This window comes from Cyprinodon tularosa, unplaced genomic scaffold (genome assembly GCF_016077235.1).
Source record: "Cyprinodon tularosa strain WSP-4 unplaced genomic scaffold, ASM1607723v1 ctg211, whole genome shotgun sequence".
Taxonomy (NCBI): Eukaryota; Metazoa; Chordata; class Actinopteri; order Cyprinodontiformes; family Cyprinodontidae; genus Cyprinodon; species Cyprinodon tularosa.
In genome coordinates this window covers 745001-764427 of record NW_024038781.1, presented here as the reverse complement: position 1 = coordinate 764427, position 19427 = coordinate 745001, and the positions used below count along the sequence as shown (strand labels likewise).

At 39.2% G+C, this 19427-nt stretch overlaps 1 protein-coding gene across 3 annotated transcripts in view; it reads left to right on the top strand.

Annotated features, from left to right (window-relative positions):
- kcnab1a (potassium voltage-gated channel, shaker-related subfamily, beta member 1 a) overlaps positions 1 to 19427 on the top strand; it is a 125060-nt gene that overhangs the window by 21608 nt on the left and 84025 nt on the right. The window contains exon 1 of one of the 3 annotated variants that reach the window (XM_038285561.1): positions 18059 to 18823. The exons of the other annotated variants lie outside the window; for them this stretch is intronic. Coding sequence (XP_038141489.1) covers positions 18615 to 18823 — 209 coding nt within the window. The 5' untranslated portion in view covers positions 18059 to 18614. Of the gene's footprint in view, positions 1 to 18058; positions 18824 to 19427 lie in introns of those variants that run through there. 3 annotated transcript variants of the gene reach the window in all.

Here is a 19427-nt window from a genome sequence, read left to right as displayed (position 1 = left end):
TCCCTAGCTCCCTTCTTGCCTCTGTTCACACCTGCTCTCAGTCTGCTAATTAGCCTGTGCTTAGTTTCTCTCTTCCATATAATCTCGTCCTTTTCAGTCACTTTTTGCTGGTTTGTCATCATTACTTTGGCCCCTTCTTCGTTGAAATATTCCTGGTTTTCAGCATTTATGTTTTAGAATTTTGAACTTTTTGGATGATTAAATATTCCAGAAACCACTTAAAGGAATAGTACACCCAAAACATGATTAGCCTTCATTTTCTACTCACCCCCATGCTGAACAACACTCTGGAGTACTTTTTTGATATCTCAAATGCATCTGGAGATCTGGGAGGCTTCTTGCTGTCTGCTGACATTCAAACAATGGAGGTGCCCAGCGCCCGAGGCAGAAAGGTCCATAAAAGTCCACAAAAAACGTTTCAATATTCCTCCATACTGCTCGTCCAATGTATTCCAAGTTTCCTGAGTGGGTAGCATCCAGAATTTACTCGAAACGAAGTCATTTAGAATGTTTTTAGAGCATAAACAGTAGTGTATAGGATTTCCTGAAAGCGCGCACATGCGCGCTCACGACGCTACGGAAGCCGGCAGACCAAACCAGCGCATTCAGCTCGGCAAAGAACTCATGCTCTTCCTCAACACTGAAGTCCTCAGACATTTTTCTTTCGTTGTTTCTTTCTTTGCACAGGTAAACAGCACATTTCTTCTTCTACGCTTGCATTATTGGAAGAGCAGACGCTGAATGCGCACTTTCATCTGGTTTGGTCTGCCGGCTTCCGTAGCGTTGTGATCGCGCATGTGCGCGCTTTCAGGAAATCCTATACACTACTGTTTATGCTCTAAAAACATTCTAAATGACTTCGTTTCGAGTAAATTCTGGATGCTACCCACTCAGGACACTTGGAATACATTGGACGAGCAGTATGGAGGAATATTGACACGTTTTTTGTGGACTTTTATGGACCTTTCTGTCTCGGACACCATAGACCTCCATTATTCGAATGTCAGCAGACAGCAAGAAGCCTCCCAGATCTCCAGATGCATTTGAGATATCAAAAAAGTACTCCAGGGTGTTGTTCAGCATGGGGGTGAGTAGAAAATGAAGGCTAATCATGTTTTGGGTGTACTATTCCTTTAAGCTTTTTGGGTCTGCATTTGGTTCCTGTCAAACTTCCTCCCCTCTTGACACAGTTTAAAATCTTGATAATTGATTTTTATTTATTTATTTATTTTGTATATACAATGAAGTCTAAATTTATTTATATTCTACAGTGCGAATAAAAGTCAGAATATCGTTGCATTTTGCTCAGATAGACTGGATGGAGAGCATGTGTGAAAAGTCCTTTTAAAGATTCTCAATTAGGTTTAATTCAGGAACATTTTATCACCTAAATATGCTTCGATCAAAACCAGCCTATTATAGCTATGTGTCTATGTTCAGGTACATTGTTTTAAATTATGTTTTCTTTTCAAACTGAGCCATCTTCCAATGTACTTTGGTTTCACTTTTACTTCTTAAAAAAAAAAATGTCCTGTCCAAAGTATGATGATTCCTGCACCATCTGGGATGGTCCGTTACTTTTTCATCATGGATAGTGTTTACAATGATGGCTTAAAATATATTTTTGGTAATCTCTTACTAAACAACCATTTTCTAAACAATTGCTTTCTGGAAGCAATCAGTTAAGATGCTATAAAATAAAACAGGCAGACTAACTTTTCTGATTTTCATTTGTAAAAACAAAACATAACAATTGAGCCTTCCACCATGATAAACAACAGCAAATACTGTAGTTTGAGGGGCGTAAAAAGATCTGCAAAGCACTGTATATTTCTTAAATGAGGGATGGGTCCAGAACTGCACTAAAGTGGCAGTGCAGATGTAGTTGCTGCAATCAAAAGACCACAAAAAATGGTAAAAGGAGAATAAAGCAGAGCATAGTATTTCCAGGGCTGCATAAAAACTGCTGCCTTCTAATGCTCTGAGACATCTTGCTTTTCAGTGATTTACTTTATTTGATGTAATTTGAATGAAAAATAATCTCCATCTTTTAATTCTCTCATTCATCCTGTGTTTTAACCCCTGACACTAAAAACCTTCATCTCCACAGTAACCGCTGTGCATCCTTTATTCCTGCAGATGCTTTCTGGTTGCATTCTGGCACTTTAATTCTTTCCCCAGAGTTTTTATTTTTTCATTTTTATTGCTACTTTTTCCCACATACATAACGCCTCCATACTGTTTCCATAGCAATGCTATTATCGAGATGACGACTTTCTCTCGTTGTTACCACTCTTGAATATCAAGTGTCCGTATCTGGAGAGTCTCTGGCGGTTAGGAAGGCAGCTCTCTGCCACAAACAGTTGATTGTGTTGCAGGTGTAGGCGTTGGGGCCAATGGGCCTCAAGGTGGAGAACACCTTGTGTCGTCCATCATGGTAAAGTGGACAACTAAACAAAGAACTTCTATCTTTTTCAGGCAGTGACAAGAACTACAGTATGACTAAATTGACGTCTGCAGATATTTATGATTTAATAACCTAACTATAGAGAGCAAACAGCGAGTACACATTTTATTCCTCTGAATCCTCTGATAATATTTACAGCTGTGACCCTGGATGGCTACAGCCCTGATCTGAGAAGAAGTGAGAGGAAGTGTAAATAAACAGCTGCAAACGGAGGCAGAGGAAAATATTTCACCCACCTATAATATATCTGAAGCTCACCTGCAGAACAATGCATACAAAGAAATATGTAATTTCTCGTCATTTATAGATGGCATTTGGCTCCACGTACCAATATTGCCATGGTGACCTACTTGGCAATCTGAAGCATTACTATAACTACAGTTCCTGCACCGCATATTATTAAAGGTGATATAGTTATTGAACAGTGACAAGTGGCACTGATTAAACCTGCAAACTTAATTGGATCTTGTTTCTTTACTGTCTTTTTATACAGCAGGTTTCAATAATTAAGAATTGCTCGATAACAGAAAAATACTTTGTTCAAATTTTTAAAGCTCTGACAGGTCTGCTGCTCAACCTGGATGCGTCTTGGTAAAGGTGCTGCAAGGCAAAAATAGTCCAGAAGAAAAGAAACGATTTCCGCACACCGTGCAAAGTTAAATGTTGCACAGAGTGTGCAGAAATCTTTTTTTTTTTTTGGCTTGTAGCCAAATAAAAAAAAATCCCAACCCAGTCATTGTAGTTGTTTTACAAAACTGTATCACAGGTTTTGCATATTAGATTTTCTACACTAATGAATTCAACTTTTTCTTTACAATTTGTTTTTATTTTTTAACACTTCACATTGTAGTTTACAGTTGAAGAGATAATTCCATCTATTTGTAATGCAACTTCTGAAAATATCACAAAAAAAGAAAAGCAAATTATGCACATTTCCATGTACTGTTTTGGAGGGAATTAACCCGGGTACACAAAGCCTAATTTTGTCAGAAGGTGACATCATGCATAGCTTTATTAAACAGGAAGTAGATGTTGCAAACCAGGTTGGACCACAGCTCTGAGTGACTGGAGAGGGGTTTTTCTGTAATGTGTTGCTATCAGGCAGAATGTAATTGGTCTGTCCTGTCATTTGGTGATAACATATGCTACCCAGAGACATAGAGAAAGAAATGCAATTTTAGTTTGTATCCGGGAAAATGCCGACAGAGGAAACAGATGATCAGTCAGGAGAGGTAAATATTTGCTTCATATTCTGCAAATATGTTTCCATCTCCTATTAAATGCATTACCTCTTTTTCAGAAAAGCAAAATTTTATTTAAATGTGGCCGAGTCATTTAAGAGAATCAGGACACAAAGACATATATATATTTTGTGGGTTCTTTATTCCCCAACTGTATTCAGACCGAACACAGAATGGAGAATGGAGACAGCACACACACACACCTAAGTGATGTTTTCCCACGTTTTTTAGTCCGTTTAGAATGTTTTATGACCAACTACAGTGATTAGCCGTCCCTAGCTACATAAAAAACCTTTTCTATCCTTCAAAATGCATTTGATAAAAGGATGGATAAAAACACAGCTCCTGTTTTGGTGGAAGTGACTCCCCCCGTCTCTGCACGCTGTGCCCTTGGCTGTGAAGGCAGCTGAAAATACCCATTACATTCAGAGGGCTAACTTTACATAAAGCCATTGATAAACAGGGAATATTTTATAAATTAAGTCATCATCAAATCATATCAAAAGCATTAGCAATGTAGCAAACTGCTCTGCATCAGGACTTTTTCCACAAGAGCAAAATGTGAGTTTCCAAAAGACAGCAGCTGCAAGTGTTTGAGTCAGCTTTATCTGTAGAAACATGAATCTGATCTATGGAGAATTCCCTGGTGACAAAATATCTGTCACTGTCCAGGATAACAAATAGGAGCATCTGGAATGTCACTGGGGAGTGAATTAACAGGGTCACAGGTTATTTCTTAATAATATATGTACATATATAGTAATATTTAATATATCTTTTTCATTTTTTTAACAGTGTCCTGTCTGGCGATGTGGCAGTAAAAATAATTGTGTTGATACCAAAAAGAGCCCAACAGATTTTACATTCGCAAGTGGAGCAGTACGGCTATCGCCATAGTGTTCCGCTTGATTTATGCATATAAATTGCTTTATTATAATTAACCAGGGATTTTTACAGATTATATGGACACTGCAATGTAAGTAGAACAGGAAAGAAAAAACAGAAAAAAAGGAGAAAAAAATGAAAGATATAGGAGATAATGATAAAAATATGTAATATATTTAAAGTAGACTTTTCCTCTTCTCAGCTTAGTTAGGGTTAACCGAATTATTCTTATGTGTTAAATACTTAAATAATAAGGGACAGATGTTTTCAGTTTTAATCAAAATCATTTAATTTCACTGCTGGGTCAGACATTTTACAAAAAACTTTCACAAGTTTCTATGAATTTAATTGAAAATCCCTTTATTGTCCCACAATGGGGAAAGAGTGTATAGAAATAGCATAATAGTTAAGAGATAACAAAAAATAAACACATAAAATACTGTACTATAAAGTGTTTTAACAATATAGATATTGTGCACCTAGAGAATATACAGTATAACCAATATACAGCTGTGGACATTCTCATAGTCATTTGCTGCAATTTCGACCATTTCCTCCTGACAGAGCTGGTATAACCGGGTCAGTTTTGTGAGCAGGCACATGCCATTTCACTTCTGTTGAACAGATTTATGTGGCTGAGGTCAGGCAATGAGATGCCTGGTCTGAAGAACTGAATATGCTTTCCTTAGGCCAATCTAATTTAGCTGTATGCTTAGGGTCATTGCCCATTTCAAAGACAGAACACTATTTCTGTTTCAAATGTTCTGGAGCCATGCTGTTGAGAATCACCTTCTTTTTCTGCAAAAAGTAAATCACTTAAAAGTTGACAGTTTTGTTTTTTAAACCTTACAATTCTTGATAAAATATAAAGTAGAGACAGGTTATAATATTACTGGAGATCTACGTGTTTATGCTGCATGAGGATTCTGCTGGGAGGGCTTAGAATGGAGGCCTTTTCACACAAGCATAGTCTGAAGTTGACATGTTGTTGATCTTGAGGCTAATAAGTTTCACTAAGATATGCCTGCATGTTGCAGCAGGGATCTGTGATCCACCCCATCGCAATGAAACTCCAGCTTTAATGTCACAAATGATCATTTTATAAATCCCCAGGAGTGATGAGTGACTTTCAGATAGTTCCCTAGACTTATTTCCCCACAATGCCCTGCAAATACTAATAGATAGCATCTAGGGTAAAACCCTCATGGTTGGGGTCAGATATGCTCTCTAACAAAAATAAATGTATGTAACAGAATGTGTTCATTCTTTAAAATATAATAGGTAAGCTGAATTTATTGAAATAAAATTAATTGTGTATATAATAGGAAGATATACAGAAAACACACATGTGAAAAAGTTTTAAGAGAAAATAGCAAATATGCTCTGGATTTGTTGCAAGATAGGAATTTTAACGCTTCAGGCTTGTTCCTACATCAGATTTAGGACACATGTTTTAGCTTATTCTTTGTCTTCTTCAAACCCACCTGGAGCCATTTGCAATATTACAAAAGGAACTAAAAGCCTTCACTGCCATCAGGAAAATATGCTTAGTACACCAATGAAGCATAGCATTATGACCACCTGCATAAGAGTGCTTTGTTCTCCCTCTGGATCCATTACAGACCTGACCTGTTAGCGAACAAACTTCTGCACCTCATGGGCTCCCTGAATATGAGCTGTAGTTCCTGACCCCAAGATGTTAGCAACAGACCTCTTAAGTTATGTATGATGCAACCCAGAGCCTCCATTGATCAGACTTTTTTTTACACAGATGTTGGCCAATTTTTCCATAGTTTGAAACTATGATGTATTTAGTATGAGTAGGAAAGAGATTCATGTCACAGCAACATACTCATTAGCTGCTGTAACCATCCATCCATCCATCCATCCATCCATCCATCCATCCATCCATCCATCCATCCATCCATCCATCCATCCATCCATCCATCCATCCATCCATCCATCCATCCATCCATCCATCCATCCATCCCCGCTTTATCCGTGACCGGGTCGTGGAGGCAGCAGCCTAAGCAGAGATGCCCAAACTTCCCTATCCACACACACACTTCCTGCAGCTGCTCTGGGGGGACCTTGAGGCGACACTAGGCCAGCTCAGAGACATCGTCCCTCCAGCGTGTCATGGGCTTTCCATGAGGCCTCCTCCCAATGGGCCATGCCTGAATCAGGCGACCAGGAGGCATCCAAAACAGATGCCTGAGCTACCTCAGCTGGCTCCTTTTGAGGTGGAGGAGTCACGCTTATCCCAAGTGGGGTCGCGGGGGTGCTGGTTCCTATCTCCAGCGGTCAATGGGTGAGAAGCGGGGTACAGCCTGGACAGGTTGCAAGTCTATCACAGGGAAACACAGAGACAAACAGGACAAACAACCATTCACACACACACTAACACCTAAGGAGAATATAAAGAAGCCATTTAACCTGACAGTCTGGGCGGGAATCGAACCCAAAGTCTTCTCGTTGCAAGGCAGCAGTGCGGCCCACTGGGTCAATGTGAAGCATCAGAACCTGTTCCCAGAACATAATATTGAATAATCTGGTTCTGTTGGATTAAACAAGCCTATAATTGGAAATACTTTATCCTCTTAATGGACACCAACCACTACAGACCTACTTTTTGTAATCGGTGAAATACTGTTGTGTGGGTTTTTTTGTTTAGAATATCTATATCTGTAATATAAAAAAAAAACCTGATATGTACTATCTGTTTTGTCATAAAATCAAAGGAAATAGTTTATTTCAATAGTACCCAGAAATCTGTTAATTAAAACAGCATTTCTTTCATCGTCAGCAGTCGTTATGCTTCACGGCACTTTTTGCACCGAGGATAAGACCTGTCAACTGCTTTTTCTTTCCATTCTCTTACATTTTGTACTTTAATCTGTGGCCTGTTTCACTACAGAAGGGACTCTAAAACATTTAATGACAACAGGACTTTGTGTTTGCAATATAAATGTGTGTGTGGGTTATTGTCACTGTTTTTTCAGACATGTCGGTTTCAATTTAAGCTTTCTTTGTTCCTTTGATGTGTGTTAAGTTTTATTTCGACGTTTTAGGTCAATGCTGACATTCCTATTTAGTTAAAGCAAAAGCAGTAAAAATAATTGTTTTATTTTATTTCTGGCAGTAATGTAGTTTTAACTGATGTACTAACATTTTTAGTTTGTGCTTTTATATATTTTTTTACATTGCACACTAACAGAAGAAGAACATTCAATAAAAAGAAAATAAGAAAAAGACTCAGGTTTTCTGTTTGTTCAGTTTTCACTTCCTCAGATGCTGCAATAGACTGGATATTACAGTAACATTAGAAACAATAAAAGCTTTACACTACATTTTTTATGGGACCCTTGGGACCCTTTACCATGAACATCTTGGCACATTTCTTTTTCTACTTGGTGAAAAACAGTTTATGAAGCACTCAGTGAGAACCTTACTTTTGATGAAACTCTGACAAAAATAACAGTAAGGGTTGATGTTATCAATAAAGCATTTATCCTTAAATAAAATAAACTCTATTTCCATGCTGCTGAAGTACTACCTGAGGGAAGCAGAGTAGTTTGATTGATGCAAGCTTATCTCAGCAGCAGACACAGAGCTTTAGTTTTGGGAGCAACTCTGTCCTTTAGGCGAGAGGAAAGATGACTCTAATGCTGTCCTTTTAACTAACATAAATTGCACTTTTGTGTTGTACCTATTGGGCAACTCATACACACATGAATAAAAACAGTCACCATAGTATCATCCTTGTAAAGAAGAGTCATTATTCCTACTTTTTTTTTCTTCACTGAAATCTTATTTAAGTCTGAACATGACTCTGACATTTTCCTTTTTAGTTGTGTTGTATAACTAAAGTATGCTTCAGTTCAAGGTTACAAAGGGATGGCTAAATATTTTCCCTGGGGATTTACTTGTGGAGAGCCATATTCATAGCGCTGTCATTAATGGCACGGAACCAAGACCTTTAATAGCCCCAGACCATCACACATTTTGACTTTCAGTATGATGTTCTCTTTCTGAAAAGCTATGTTAGCTTTAAACCAGGTTTCTAAAAGTTTCACTTTTCCCTCAGCAATGCAAGATTTATTCATATTGAACATTTCAGTAACAAGACAATTCAAAGTGTTCTAAGAAAAGAAAACATAAGAGGAAAACATACAGTAGTGGCATACTAGTAGATAAAAACACATTTATAATTAGTTATGAAACTATTATAAAAACTAACAATAAAATGATTATTATTAAATAATGATATATTTTTCTGTAAATTTTATATACATATAGTGTAATGCCAGTGAGTGTTGCAAATAAACAGACTTAGTTGACTGATTATCAACAGTGTTTATTTAGTCTTCAACAACAATGCTAGGGATGCAGCACACACTTCAGTAAACACAACAGCCTTCTCACTCAGGGTGAAACTCACATGCCCTCAACACATACCCCCAAAACAGCATTAACTGAGGCAAATACGAACAATAAGCAACATGAGCAACATTTAAACAGAATAACAAGGAAATAAACAAGCAAACAAACCAAAACAGTGCCCCATAATGCACCTCTTCATCCAGCCGCTACAATATATATATATATAAAAAAAAAAAACTGTTTTCTCACCCCTCGTGGGGTGGTATGTGTCATCCTCAAGCTCGGGTCCTCTACCAGAGGCCTGGGAGTTTGAGGGTTCTGCGCAGTATCTTAGCTGTTCCTAGGACTGCGCTCTTCTGGACAGAGACCTCTGATGTTTTACCTGGAATCTGCTGTAGCCACTCTCCCAGTTTGGGGGTCACAGCCCCTAGTGCTCCAATTACCACTGGCACCACTGCTGCTCTTACTTTCCACATCTTTTCTAGCTCCTCCTTCAGTCCTTGGTATTTCTCAAGCTTCTCGTGTTCTTTCTTCTTGATGTTGCTGTCGCTTGGGATTGCCACATCTATCACTACTGCCTTCTTCTGCTGTTTGTCGATCAACACGATGTCTGGTTGGTTAGCCATCACCTGTTTGTCAGTCTGGATCTTGAAGTCCCATAGGATCTTAGCTCGGTCATTCTCAACTACCTTAGGAGGTGTCTTCCATTTTGACCTTGGGACTTCCAGCCCATACTCATGGCAGATGTTCCTGTACACTATGACAGCTACCTGGTTGTGGCGTTCCATGTATGCACTTCCTGCCTGCATTTTACACCCCGCTGTTATGTGCTGTATTGTTTCAGGGGCATCTTTGCACAGTCTGCATCGGGGGTCCTGCCTGGTGTGGTAGACCCTGGCCTCTATTGATCTTGTACTGAGTGCCTGTTCTTGTGCTGCCATGATTAGTGCCTCTGTGCTGTCCTTCAGTCCAGCCTTTTCCAGCCACTGGTAGGATTTTTTGATGTCAGCCACTTCTTCTATTTGTCTGTGGTATACGCCATGCAGCGGCTTGTCCCTCCATGATGGTTCTCCTTCCTCTTTCTTGTCCTCACTTTCGGTTTTCTCCTACCTGAGGTACTCACCAAGCCATTTGTCTTTGGGGGCCATCTTTCTGATGTACTCCTGGATCTTAGTTGTTTCATCCTGGACAGTGGTCTTTGGTACTGATGAAATGCTACTATATATACGTATATATATATATATATACACTATATTGCCAAAAGTATTTGCTCACCCATCCAAATTATTGGAATCAGGTGTTCCAATCACTTCCATGGCCACAGGTGTATAAATTCAAGCACCTAGGCATGCAGACTGTTTTTACAAACATTTGTGAAAGAATGGGTCGCTCTCAGGAGCTCAGTGAATTCCAGCGTGGAACTGTGATAGGATGCCACCTGTGCAACAAATCCAGTCGTGAAATTTCCTCGCTCCTAAATATTCCACAGTCAACTGTCAGCTGTATTATAAGAAAATGGAAGTGTTTGGGAACGACAGCAACTCAGCCACGAAGTGGTAGGCCACGTAAACTGACGGAGCGGGGTCAGCGGATGCTGACGCGCATAGTGCGAAGAGGTCGCCAACTTTCTGCAGAGTCAATCACTACAGACCTCCAAACTTCATGTGGCCTTCAGATTAGCTCAAGAACAGTGCGCAGAGAGCTTCATGGAATGGGTTTCCATGATCGAGCAGCTGCATCCAAGCCATACATCACCAAGTGCAATGCAAAGCGTCGGATGCGGTGGTGTAAAGCACGCCGCCACTGGACTCTAGAGCAGTGGAGACGCGTTCTCTGGAGTGAGGAATCGCGCTTCTCCATCTGGCAATCTGATGGACGGGTCTGGGTTTGGCGGTTGCCAGGAGAACGGTACTTGTCTGACTGCATTGTGCCAAGTGTAAAGTTTGGTGGAGGGGGGATTATGGTGTGAGGTTGTTTTTCAGGAGCTGGGCTTGGCCCCTTAGTTCCAGTGAAAGGAACTCTGAATGCTTCAGCATACCAAGACATTTTGGACAATTCCATGCTCCCAACTTTGTGGGAACAGTTTGGAGCTGGCCCCTTCCTCTTCCAACATGACTGTGCACCAGTGCACAAAGCAAGGTCCATAAAGACATGGATGACAGAGTCTGGTGTGGATGAACTTGACTGGCCTGCACAGAGTCCTGACCTCAACCCGATAGAACACCTTTGGGATGAATTAGAGCGGAGACTGAGAGCCAGGCCTTCTCGTCCAACATCAGTGTGCGACCTCACAAATGCGCTTCTGGAAGAATGGTCAAAAATTCCCATAAACACACTCCTAAACCTTGTGGACAGCCTTCCCAGAAGAGTTGAAGCTGTTCTAGCTGCAAAGGGTGGACCGACGTCATATTGAACCCTATGGATTAGGAACGGGATGTCACTTAAGCTCATATGTGAGTCAAGGCAGGTGAGCAAATACTTTTGGCAATATAGTGTATATATATATATATATATATATATATATATATATATATATATATATATATATATATATATATATATATATATATATATATATATATATATATATATATATATATATATATATAAATTAACAACACGTGGAAACCTAACTTTGTACAGGATGTCTTTAATTACATATAATATTAAATACATTTTTTGAATGTAAAAGAAAAGCAAAAGTAAAGAGCATTTGAAAGTGGAAAGAGACTCATGCATAGTTCAGTAAATGAGAATAATTTTAGGGCTTTGAATACCTTTGAAATATTGTATTGTAGATTTTTGACAGTTTTTCAAATCTCTTTTTTTAATTGTCCCTTTTTTTAGTTTATGCATTTTGTTTTGCATTTTCTTCGGGTTGTAATAGATCCCATGCGTCCAGATTTTCCCAAACAAAGCAAGAAAAAAAGCTCTTTCTAGTTTCCGCTGACAGTCTGTTACTGAAATATGAATGATCTTTTCTCGAAAAGCCATTAAAATAGCTCAATTGTGGCACCAAGACTTCTTACATCTTAGTGGGAAGCGAGTTGTAAGTAGACTTTTGCTGACCAAGCTCAGCATAAGCTCGACGTACACATGCAGCTGCTAAAGTAGGACACAGGCAGAGCTTTGCTCTTAGAATTGTAAGTTATCACTTGCTGGATTCAGGTCATAAGCAACTTCACAAATAAAAAAAAACAGATTGTTATCAGAAACAGTGAGAAAAAAGCCTTAAACTGAAGATAAACTAGAATAAAATATCATAGAAAAAATTATGCAATTTATCCTCATATGAGATGCCTTTCAGCCACAACCAGATCATCACTTCAACAGAGTAAGCAAAAAGGTTCACTCACCATTATCTTTTCTACAAACCTACAGTGCATGAATTGTGTTGGGGCACAGCTGCACGACTCTTCCAATGCGACTGATGAATCAGGTTGGGTTTAACTCAACTGGAAGAGCAGAGGCTGTAATGAGTCAGATTACTGCAGTACAGACATAGAGAATCCCACTATGTCTTTTTGTTTCTCCTTACATCGGAAACACACTCACACATGCAAAAACAGCACAAGTTGGCATGTCAAAGCAGCGTTACCAAAGCTGTCTGGGAAACATGCAATAAAAGGATAATTTTATCTCAGATGAGAGCTGCAGTGATCTGCAAAACGATGAGTTGTTTTCACTAGTTTGATGTTTTTAACATTTAATTTGAAAATGTTAACCAGGTTTGACTAAATTAATATAGTAAAGTGGATGCAGATATTAATATACAGGTGGATTTTAGTAAATTGGAGACTCATTAGAAAAAAATCTTTTTAGGATATGTAGACTGATTCTCATTTACATTTGCAAATTTTACCGATTAAATTACTGCCAATAAATAAACCCAAATTATCCTCCTCAAAAAAAATAAAAAATAAAAACTAAAGCAAAGGAAAAAATAACCTCTGTACTCAGACTGCCACAAAAATTATTAAATGAAATTATTAGTTTACAAATAACCAGTGAGGCGGTTTTTATGAGCTTACAGTCTCGTCTGACCTTTCTGATTCAATATACCGGTATGTTATGCGAATACTTTAGGTTTTAAAGTGGAGAGCTTTTCAGCTTATACAGGAATCTGTTATTAAAACTAAGGAGTAGTCTCAGCTTATATTGACCACAGTTCTAACATTGAATTGAATCGGTACAGTCCGCTAATGAGAGTTAATTTCAGTGCTTCAGTAATTGTGTTTTAAACTAGTTCACCCATTTCTTCTGGAAATGTATAGAAAGCTTTTTATCACCAAGGTCCTTTAATCATTTAGGACGTTTCACTGTTCATTAAAGAGAGGAGCCTGCTGTGCTTTCTTGTCTCGATTTGTTTGGAAATCTGTGGATCCATCCTCCTTGGAGAGAACAGTATTGATTTTGGCTGAGCTGCTTTTCCATTTAGTGTAAGACTGATCTGGAGATGTAAGTAAAGTTCAGCAGGGTGATGATTGCTGCAGAGGCGCAGATAGGAGGAAATATATAGAATGCGAGTGTCTGGTCTCTGGGTTTCTCAAATTTAATCTGATCCTTAAGTGTAAAAGACATTTAATGAGAAAAATCTGAGCAAAAACGTATGTTGACAAAGCCTCAACCAGAAGCTCATTGGCTTTTCTCTGAAAAGTGTTAAACATTAGTAACTCATAAGCAGCAAACTGATCAGGATCTGCTTTTTTTTGTTATTTGGTCATTTGGCAGTGGTAATGTTTTTAGTGTGTTTTAGTGAGTTTGTGTGTTTTACTTTTTCTGTCTGTGTACAAGATAACTTGAAAAGTTATGAACGGATTATATTTACATCTTTACCACAGGTGCAACTCAGTCCAAGGAACAAGTCATCAAAATTTGTCTATGATCCATATCATTTTCTGGATGAAGGAATTTTAAAAATTCTTTAACATTATTTGGTGGCTGCGATGGACTGGCGACCTGTCCAGGGTGTACCCTGCCTGGAGATAGGCACAAACACCTCTTGCGACCCCACTTACTAGCATACTGGTGGGCCTAAAAAACTTAGATGGTTATATTTGCTTGTTTATTTTACTGCTGGCTGACTGCAAAAGCTCTCCTGCATGTTTTCTTAAACATAATTTGTATCAATGTTTCTGTTCATGTCTATCATATTTCATTGTAGTCATGATTGTTTGTTTTTATTCACTCCTTCACTCTTAAAGATGAGATGAGATGTGAGCAGAAAAAACAAATGGTTGCAACCTGAAAGCAAGCAGGGGAGGTTGGAAGGAGGAAGTTAATGTTATTCTATCCGGGACCAACCCGTAGGGGATGCAGTCTCAGCGGAGACTCCCAGACATCCCTCTCCCCAGACACCTCCTCCACCTCCTCCACGTTCCCAGGTCAGCTGAGAGACATAGTCCCTAAAGTGTGTCCGGCGTCCTCCCCTGAGCCTGCTGCAATACCTCCTGATAGAGGTGTCTGGGGGGCCTCCTAAACAGATGTGTGAGCCTCCTCTCGATGTGGAGGAGATACGGCTCTACTCCAAGCCTCTCCTGGATAGCAGAGCTCCTAACCCTTTTTCTAAAGGAGTGCCTGGCCTCCCTGCCAAGGCCTCTCGTTCTCTCGGTAATGGTCCAGATTTGATGACAATATATGAAGGTAGGAATTCAGACCCACTGGTAAAATCGATTTGCCTTTTCACTCAACTCTCTCTTCATCCCTTCTGCATTATAGCAGAAGCTGCACCGATCCATCTATGGGTCTCCTGCATTATTTTCCTCTCACTCCTTGCAGGACTTCTCTTCTGACCTGAGGGGGACACGCCACTTTTTACCACCCAAAAACCATGGCCTTGGACTTGCAAGAGCCGATTCTCATCCCAGCTGATTCACACTCAGTGTCAAACCTCCCAAAAACATGCTGTAGGTCTTGGCAGGAGGGAGCCAGCAGAACCATGTCATCTGCAGTTAGCTAGAAATCCTGCCCATAAAAGTTATGATGAAGTTCTTATACTCCTTAAATCTGTTTAAAAGTTATAGTTTTGTTTATAATTTTGATAGAGCAGGAAAATGATTATTATGACAGATTTTTTGTCCAATATGTCAGCTATTTGTAGAATAATTTTTCAGCAGCAAATCCTTGAAGAGATTCTTCTGTCGAGATTTTTTCTTTTAGACCTTAATGTTACCATTGCCATGTTTCATCATGGCCGTGGGGAGAATGAGGGGTGGAGATTAGAGGGTTGGATGAGTGTTCACTCTCTTCAGTTTCTTTTTGCCTTATTTGCTTTGTCACCATTTTTGTGTCTACAGTAACTTTGCAAAATATATTTTTATAAACATCTTTCAACAATGGCTTTCTCCTTGCCTGTTTCCCGAGGGAGACCACATTTATAAGATAAAAAAACAATTGACATCCAATGGACATTTTCCTTCATTTCAGAGACTAATGGACACTTGACTTCTTCTCAAATACTTTCTTGATAGTTTTAGGTGAACAGTCATGTCTTGGTAGGTTTGCATTTGTACTTTTTATTATTCTAAAATTATTCAAACAGTTCCCCAAATGTTGAATCATAGAGGCACACGATCATGCACACTCATAAGGGCAACTTAGAGACACCAGTCAATCGACCAGTCATGTTATTGGATTGCCAGAGCACCAGGAGAGAACCCACACATGCACAGGGACAACATGCAGAAAGACCATAGGCTGGGAATCAAATCCGAGACTTTCTTGCTGCAAGACAACAGATCTACAAAACTCTCCACCACACAGACCCCGACCATTTATCTATCTGTTAAAAATCTGTTACATTTTTTCTCTTTTTTTTGATTTTGGGAATTAAATAAACTGCATTCCATTCTCAAAGCGCTCTGTGTCAGTGTTGCATGTTCCACACTGATGATGTTTCCCTATTATTTATTTATTTATTTATTAATTTTTTGTATAAACCTTTATTTATTTATTTTTTTAATTATGTTTTTGAGTAAATTGCCTATGTCTGCAATGGGTTTGCAATTCAAAATCCACCTCATTTCTGGCTAGAAGACAAAGCTATGCAGTTACTGAAGGTAGGGGGTATTTCACTTTGGGGCAAATGGCGATATCTCACAAACCCCTGGCATCTTGGCATTTTAATTATGCTTATTCTTATCCAACACATTAAATAAGAATGAAATATATGGAAAATTTTTTTAAACTAAAGCTCCATCCATGGTCACATTTAATAAGGCAAATAAAGGCAATAAATAAGCCATATAAACAGACAGATACAGAGATCAAATCTCATCCTCTCTCAGCGCTGCATCACCTTAGTTCTTTTTTATTTATCTACGTACATCTAAGCACACTCCAAACTGAATCCCCAGCATCCTTCCATCCTTATATCTTTGATACATAACTGTCTTTGGGGGTTGCATGTGTCTTGTCTGAAACATTGCGTAAGCAACTTATCCTCTGGCTACCCTACTATGAATCTCTTGTAGAACTTGCATGTATGTAAATGAGAAGAAAATATTTAGGCAAAAACTACCCAAACTATTTATATTTCCAATTTGAAGACCCATATGTGCACAACCTTGAGTGTCCTGGCTAAAGTGAGATTTGGCTTCATGTTTCTACATACAGTTATTCCTGCTGATGTAATCTGTTTTGAGAACTGCACCAGTCCCTCTTGCAGCATATTACTCACCACATTTGATACTATGATGCTTTAGTTTACATTCTGATGTCTATCACTGGTTCTTCATTTTCCTTTAAATGTGTCTTTCATGTTTTTTTTCAGTCACCAAGGCACCTCCAAAAATTCAGGTCAAGATGGTTTAATTTATTTTCTAGAATTTTAGGCAATTGTTGTTTTGTTTTTTTGCTTAGTGGAATAATTAGCCAGAACTGGACTTGTTTCACTTTGGAACCAGCTTCAAACAGAGCCTTCACTACATCTTTGGCTTTTGTTTTGGGGATGACGCATACATTCACACCAAAACCTGTTTACGTATATCTGGGATTCAGTATGTTTCTACTTCAAAAATAATATGATGGCAGGTAATAAAACTTCCATAACACTTGCTAATAATTTGTAAATTTGTAAATCAAAGACCATGACTTCTTCATGCATTTGGGAACTTCTTGATTTAAAGGAGCATTCTGCTGTTTCCAAAGTTTTGCAGAAGTTTGCCCCACTAATGACAAATATTAATCAAACCGGTGTTATGCACGTGAAGATGAAAACCATTGCAGTCTGCTGCTGCACAGATCTTTCTTTAGAGGCACAATGTCTTTTGAGGTAAGAAAGTAATACATATGGAAGTCATATTGCTAGTGTGTCCATGGTGGAGCAGGCACAATGAAGTGGTCAAAAGAGTGTGCAATATGTTACACCCAAACACACACAGAGAATAGGAACTAGAACACTTTCTAATGAACTGACTTCAGGGCTATGGAGGCAACTTCATGAAATAGAGGAAAACAAATTTTACATGCCAGATGATGAGTTTGAAGTCTAATAAACATCCTAAAAAGCATAACTAAAGAGTAACGGAACAATGATTAAAACTTACTGTTGAGTTTTCAAACGGAATAGATGGTTTGCTGTGGGAGAATAAAAGGTGAAAATAGGAAGAAACCCATCAAACAATGGAGTAACCATAGAAGGAGGATGTGGAAGACAGCTAAACATTCTTAGAGAGCAGGTAGGAGGGAGTTATAGTGAGAAACAGTGTGTTGCATCACATCTTTCCCTCCTTGGTGAAAGAATCACCAACAGAAGGGGGATGTCAAAAAGAGCTGAGCACCCAAACATGGAGTGCAGATTAAGCAAGAGTCTGTGGAGAAGAGAAGGGGGAATACAAAGAAATTTGTGGCACATGCATATCAGTACCACACTGTAGAAGCAGGGACACTGAAAAAGTAATGATGGCACAAGTGTGCGAGTGTGCTCTTACCAGGACATGAGTGTGACCCCCCGAAACACATCACTCCACCTCCTCCTTGCTTCATCTGTCCCTTTCTTCTACTCCATGTTCTGACCCTGTCCCCTCCTCCCTCACCCTCCTCTCCCTTTTCTCTTACATGCCATTGCTCGTGCGCTGTTTCCCATAGTCAGACCAGGGAGAGCGCAGCGCCAGGAAAGCATCTCTGTCTCTCTCTGCTTTCCTTTACTTTGCCTCTGCCAACCCTCTGCAAGCTCTCCCTCTCTCTCTGATTTTCTCTCTGCAGCTAAAATCCTTCAGCGCAGCATCAGAGGGAAGACGCAAAAGCAAAAACACAATGATGGACTAAATGGAGGATCCAGTGAAGAACTGAGGAGTCCTTGTTCTTGTCAGGGTTTGATGACTGACCTGCGCTGCAGTCTGTCTTTTAAGAGGAAAGACTGAAAATGGGAAGCTTAATTTGATCACGGAAAAAAGGAAAAGGGTTGTTTTAAAGGAACAAAGTGATGAAGATGAACCTCCTTCAAGAAAACAATTGAAGACTTAATCCCTGGGAAAACTGAAAAGAACTTAACAAAAGATCAGAAGCAGAGGACTAAATCTGAACTTAAAAAGGAAAGTGACTCTTTGAAAAGGTCTGCTTGGCGGAGTTAAGGCTCTTCTGCCAGTTTTCCTCATTCTCTTCACTTTCTTCTCCACAACATCCCCTGAAGCGCAGCCATGCAGGTGTCCATCGCCTGTACAGACCACAACCTGAAGAGGGGGAATGGGGATCACAGCAAGCAGAACACCACCAGCCCCAATGTGGTGAACCAGGCCAGGGCCAAGTTCCGCACCGTGGCCATCATCGCCCGCAGCTTTGGCTCCTTCACCCCCCGACACATCTCCCTAAAGGAGTCCACCGGCAAACACACGGGCATGAAGTACAGGTTGGTTACTCAGAAACACGAGTGTGTGCCGAGTTATTTGGCTCAGGAAACACATTTTCTAGCTGATGTTTCTTTGCTTTGTTTCTTTACCCAGTTATACTTTTAAGCCACAACTGCAATGAGTCGCTTATGCTTGAATACTTGAGATGCAGAGTAAATGTTTTAGAAAGTTTTGGAGACTATAAGGAACATGTATCATAATTTTTGTCCAGTCTGATTTTATGTTATTTTAAACAAAGCTCTCAGGTGGATTTCAAAAGAAGAAAAGACAACAAATAGAGATATACTTTACTTTGACTGAATGGATAAAGAATATAACATCAGTTGTTTATCTCCAGATTAAGTAATATCAGTATCTAAATAAGATTTCAAATAATTGAAAATTTCTTCCTCCATGGATGAAAGCACTTTCTTCTATTTCTTTAAACTTTCTCCAGCACCTTGTTCTAAGTATCAACCATTTTCAATCACATGTTGTTATTAGTAAATGTTTTAAATGTTTCCAACATAACTGGTCTTTGTTCAATGCTTTCTGACTTTGGCTCTCATACATCATCTTTATGCTTCTTCTGCAAAAATCTGGACCTGCCTCTTAGTGCCCTCA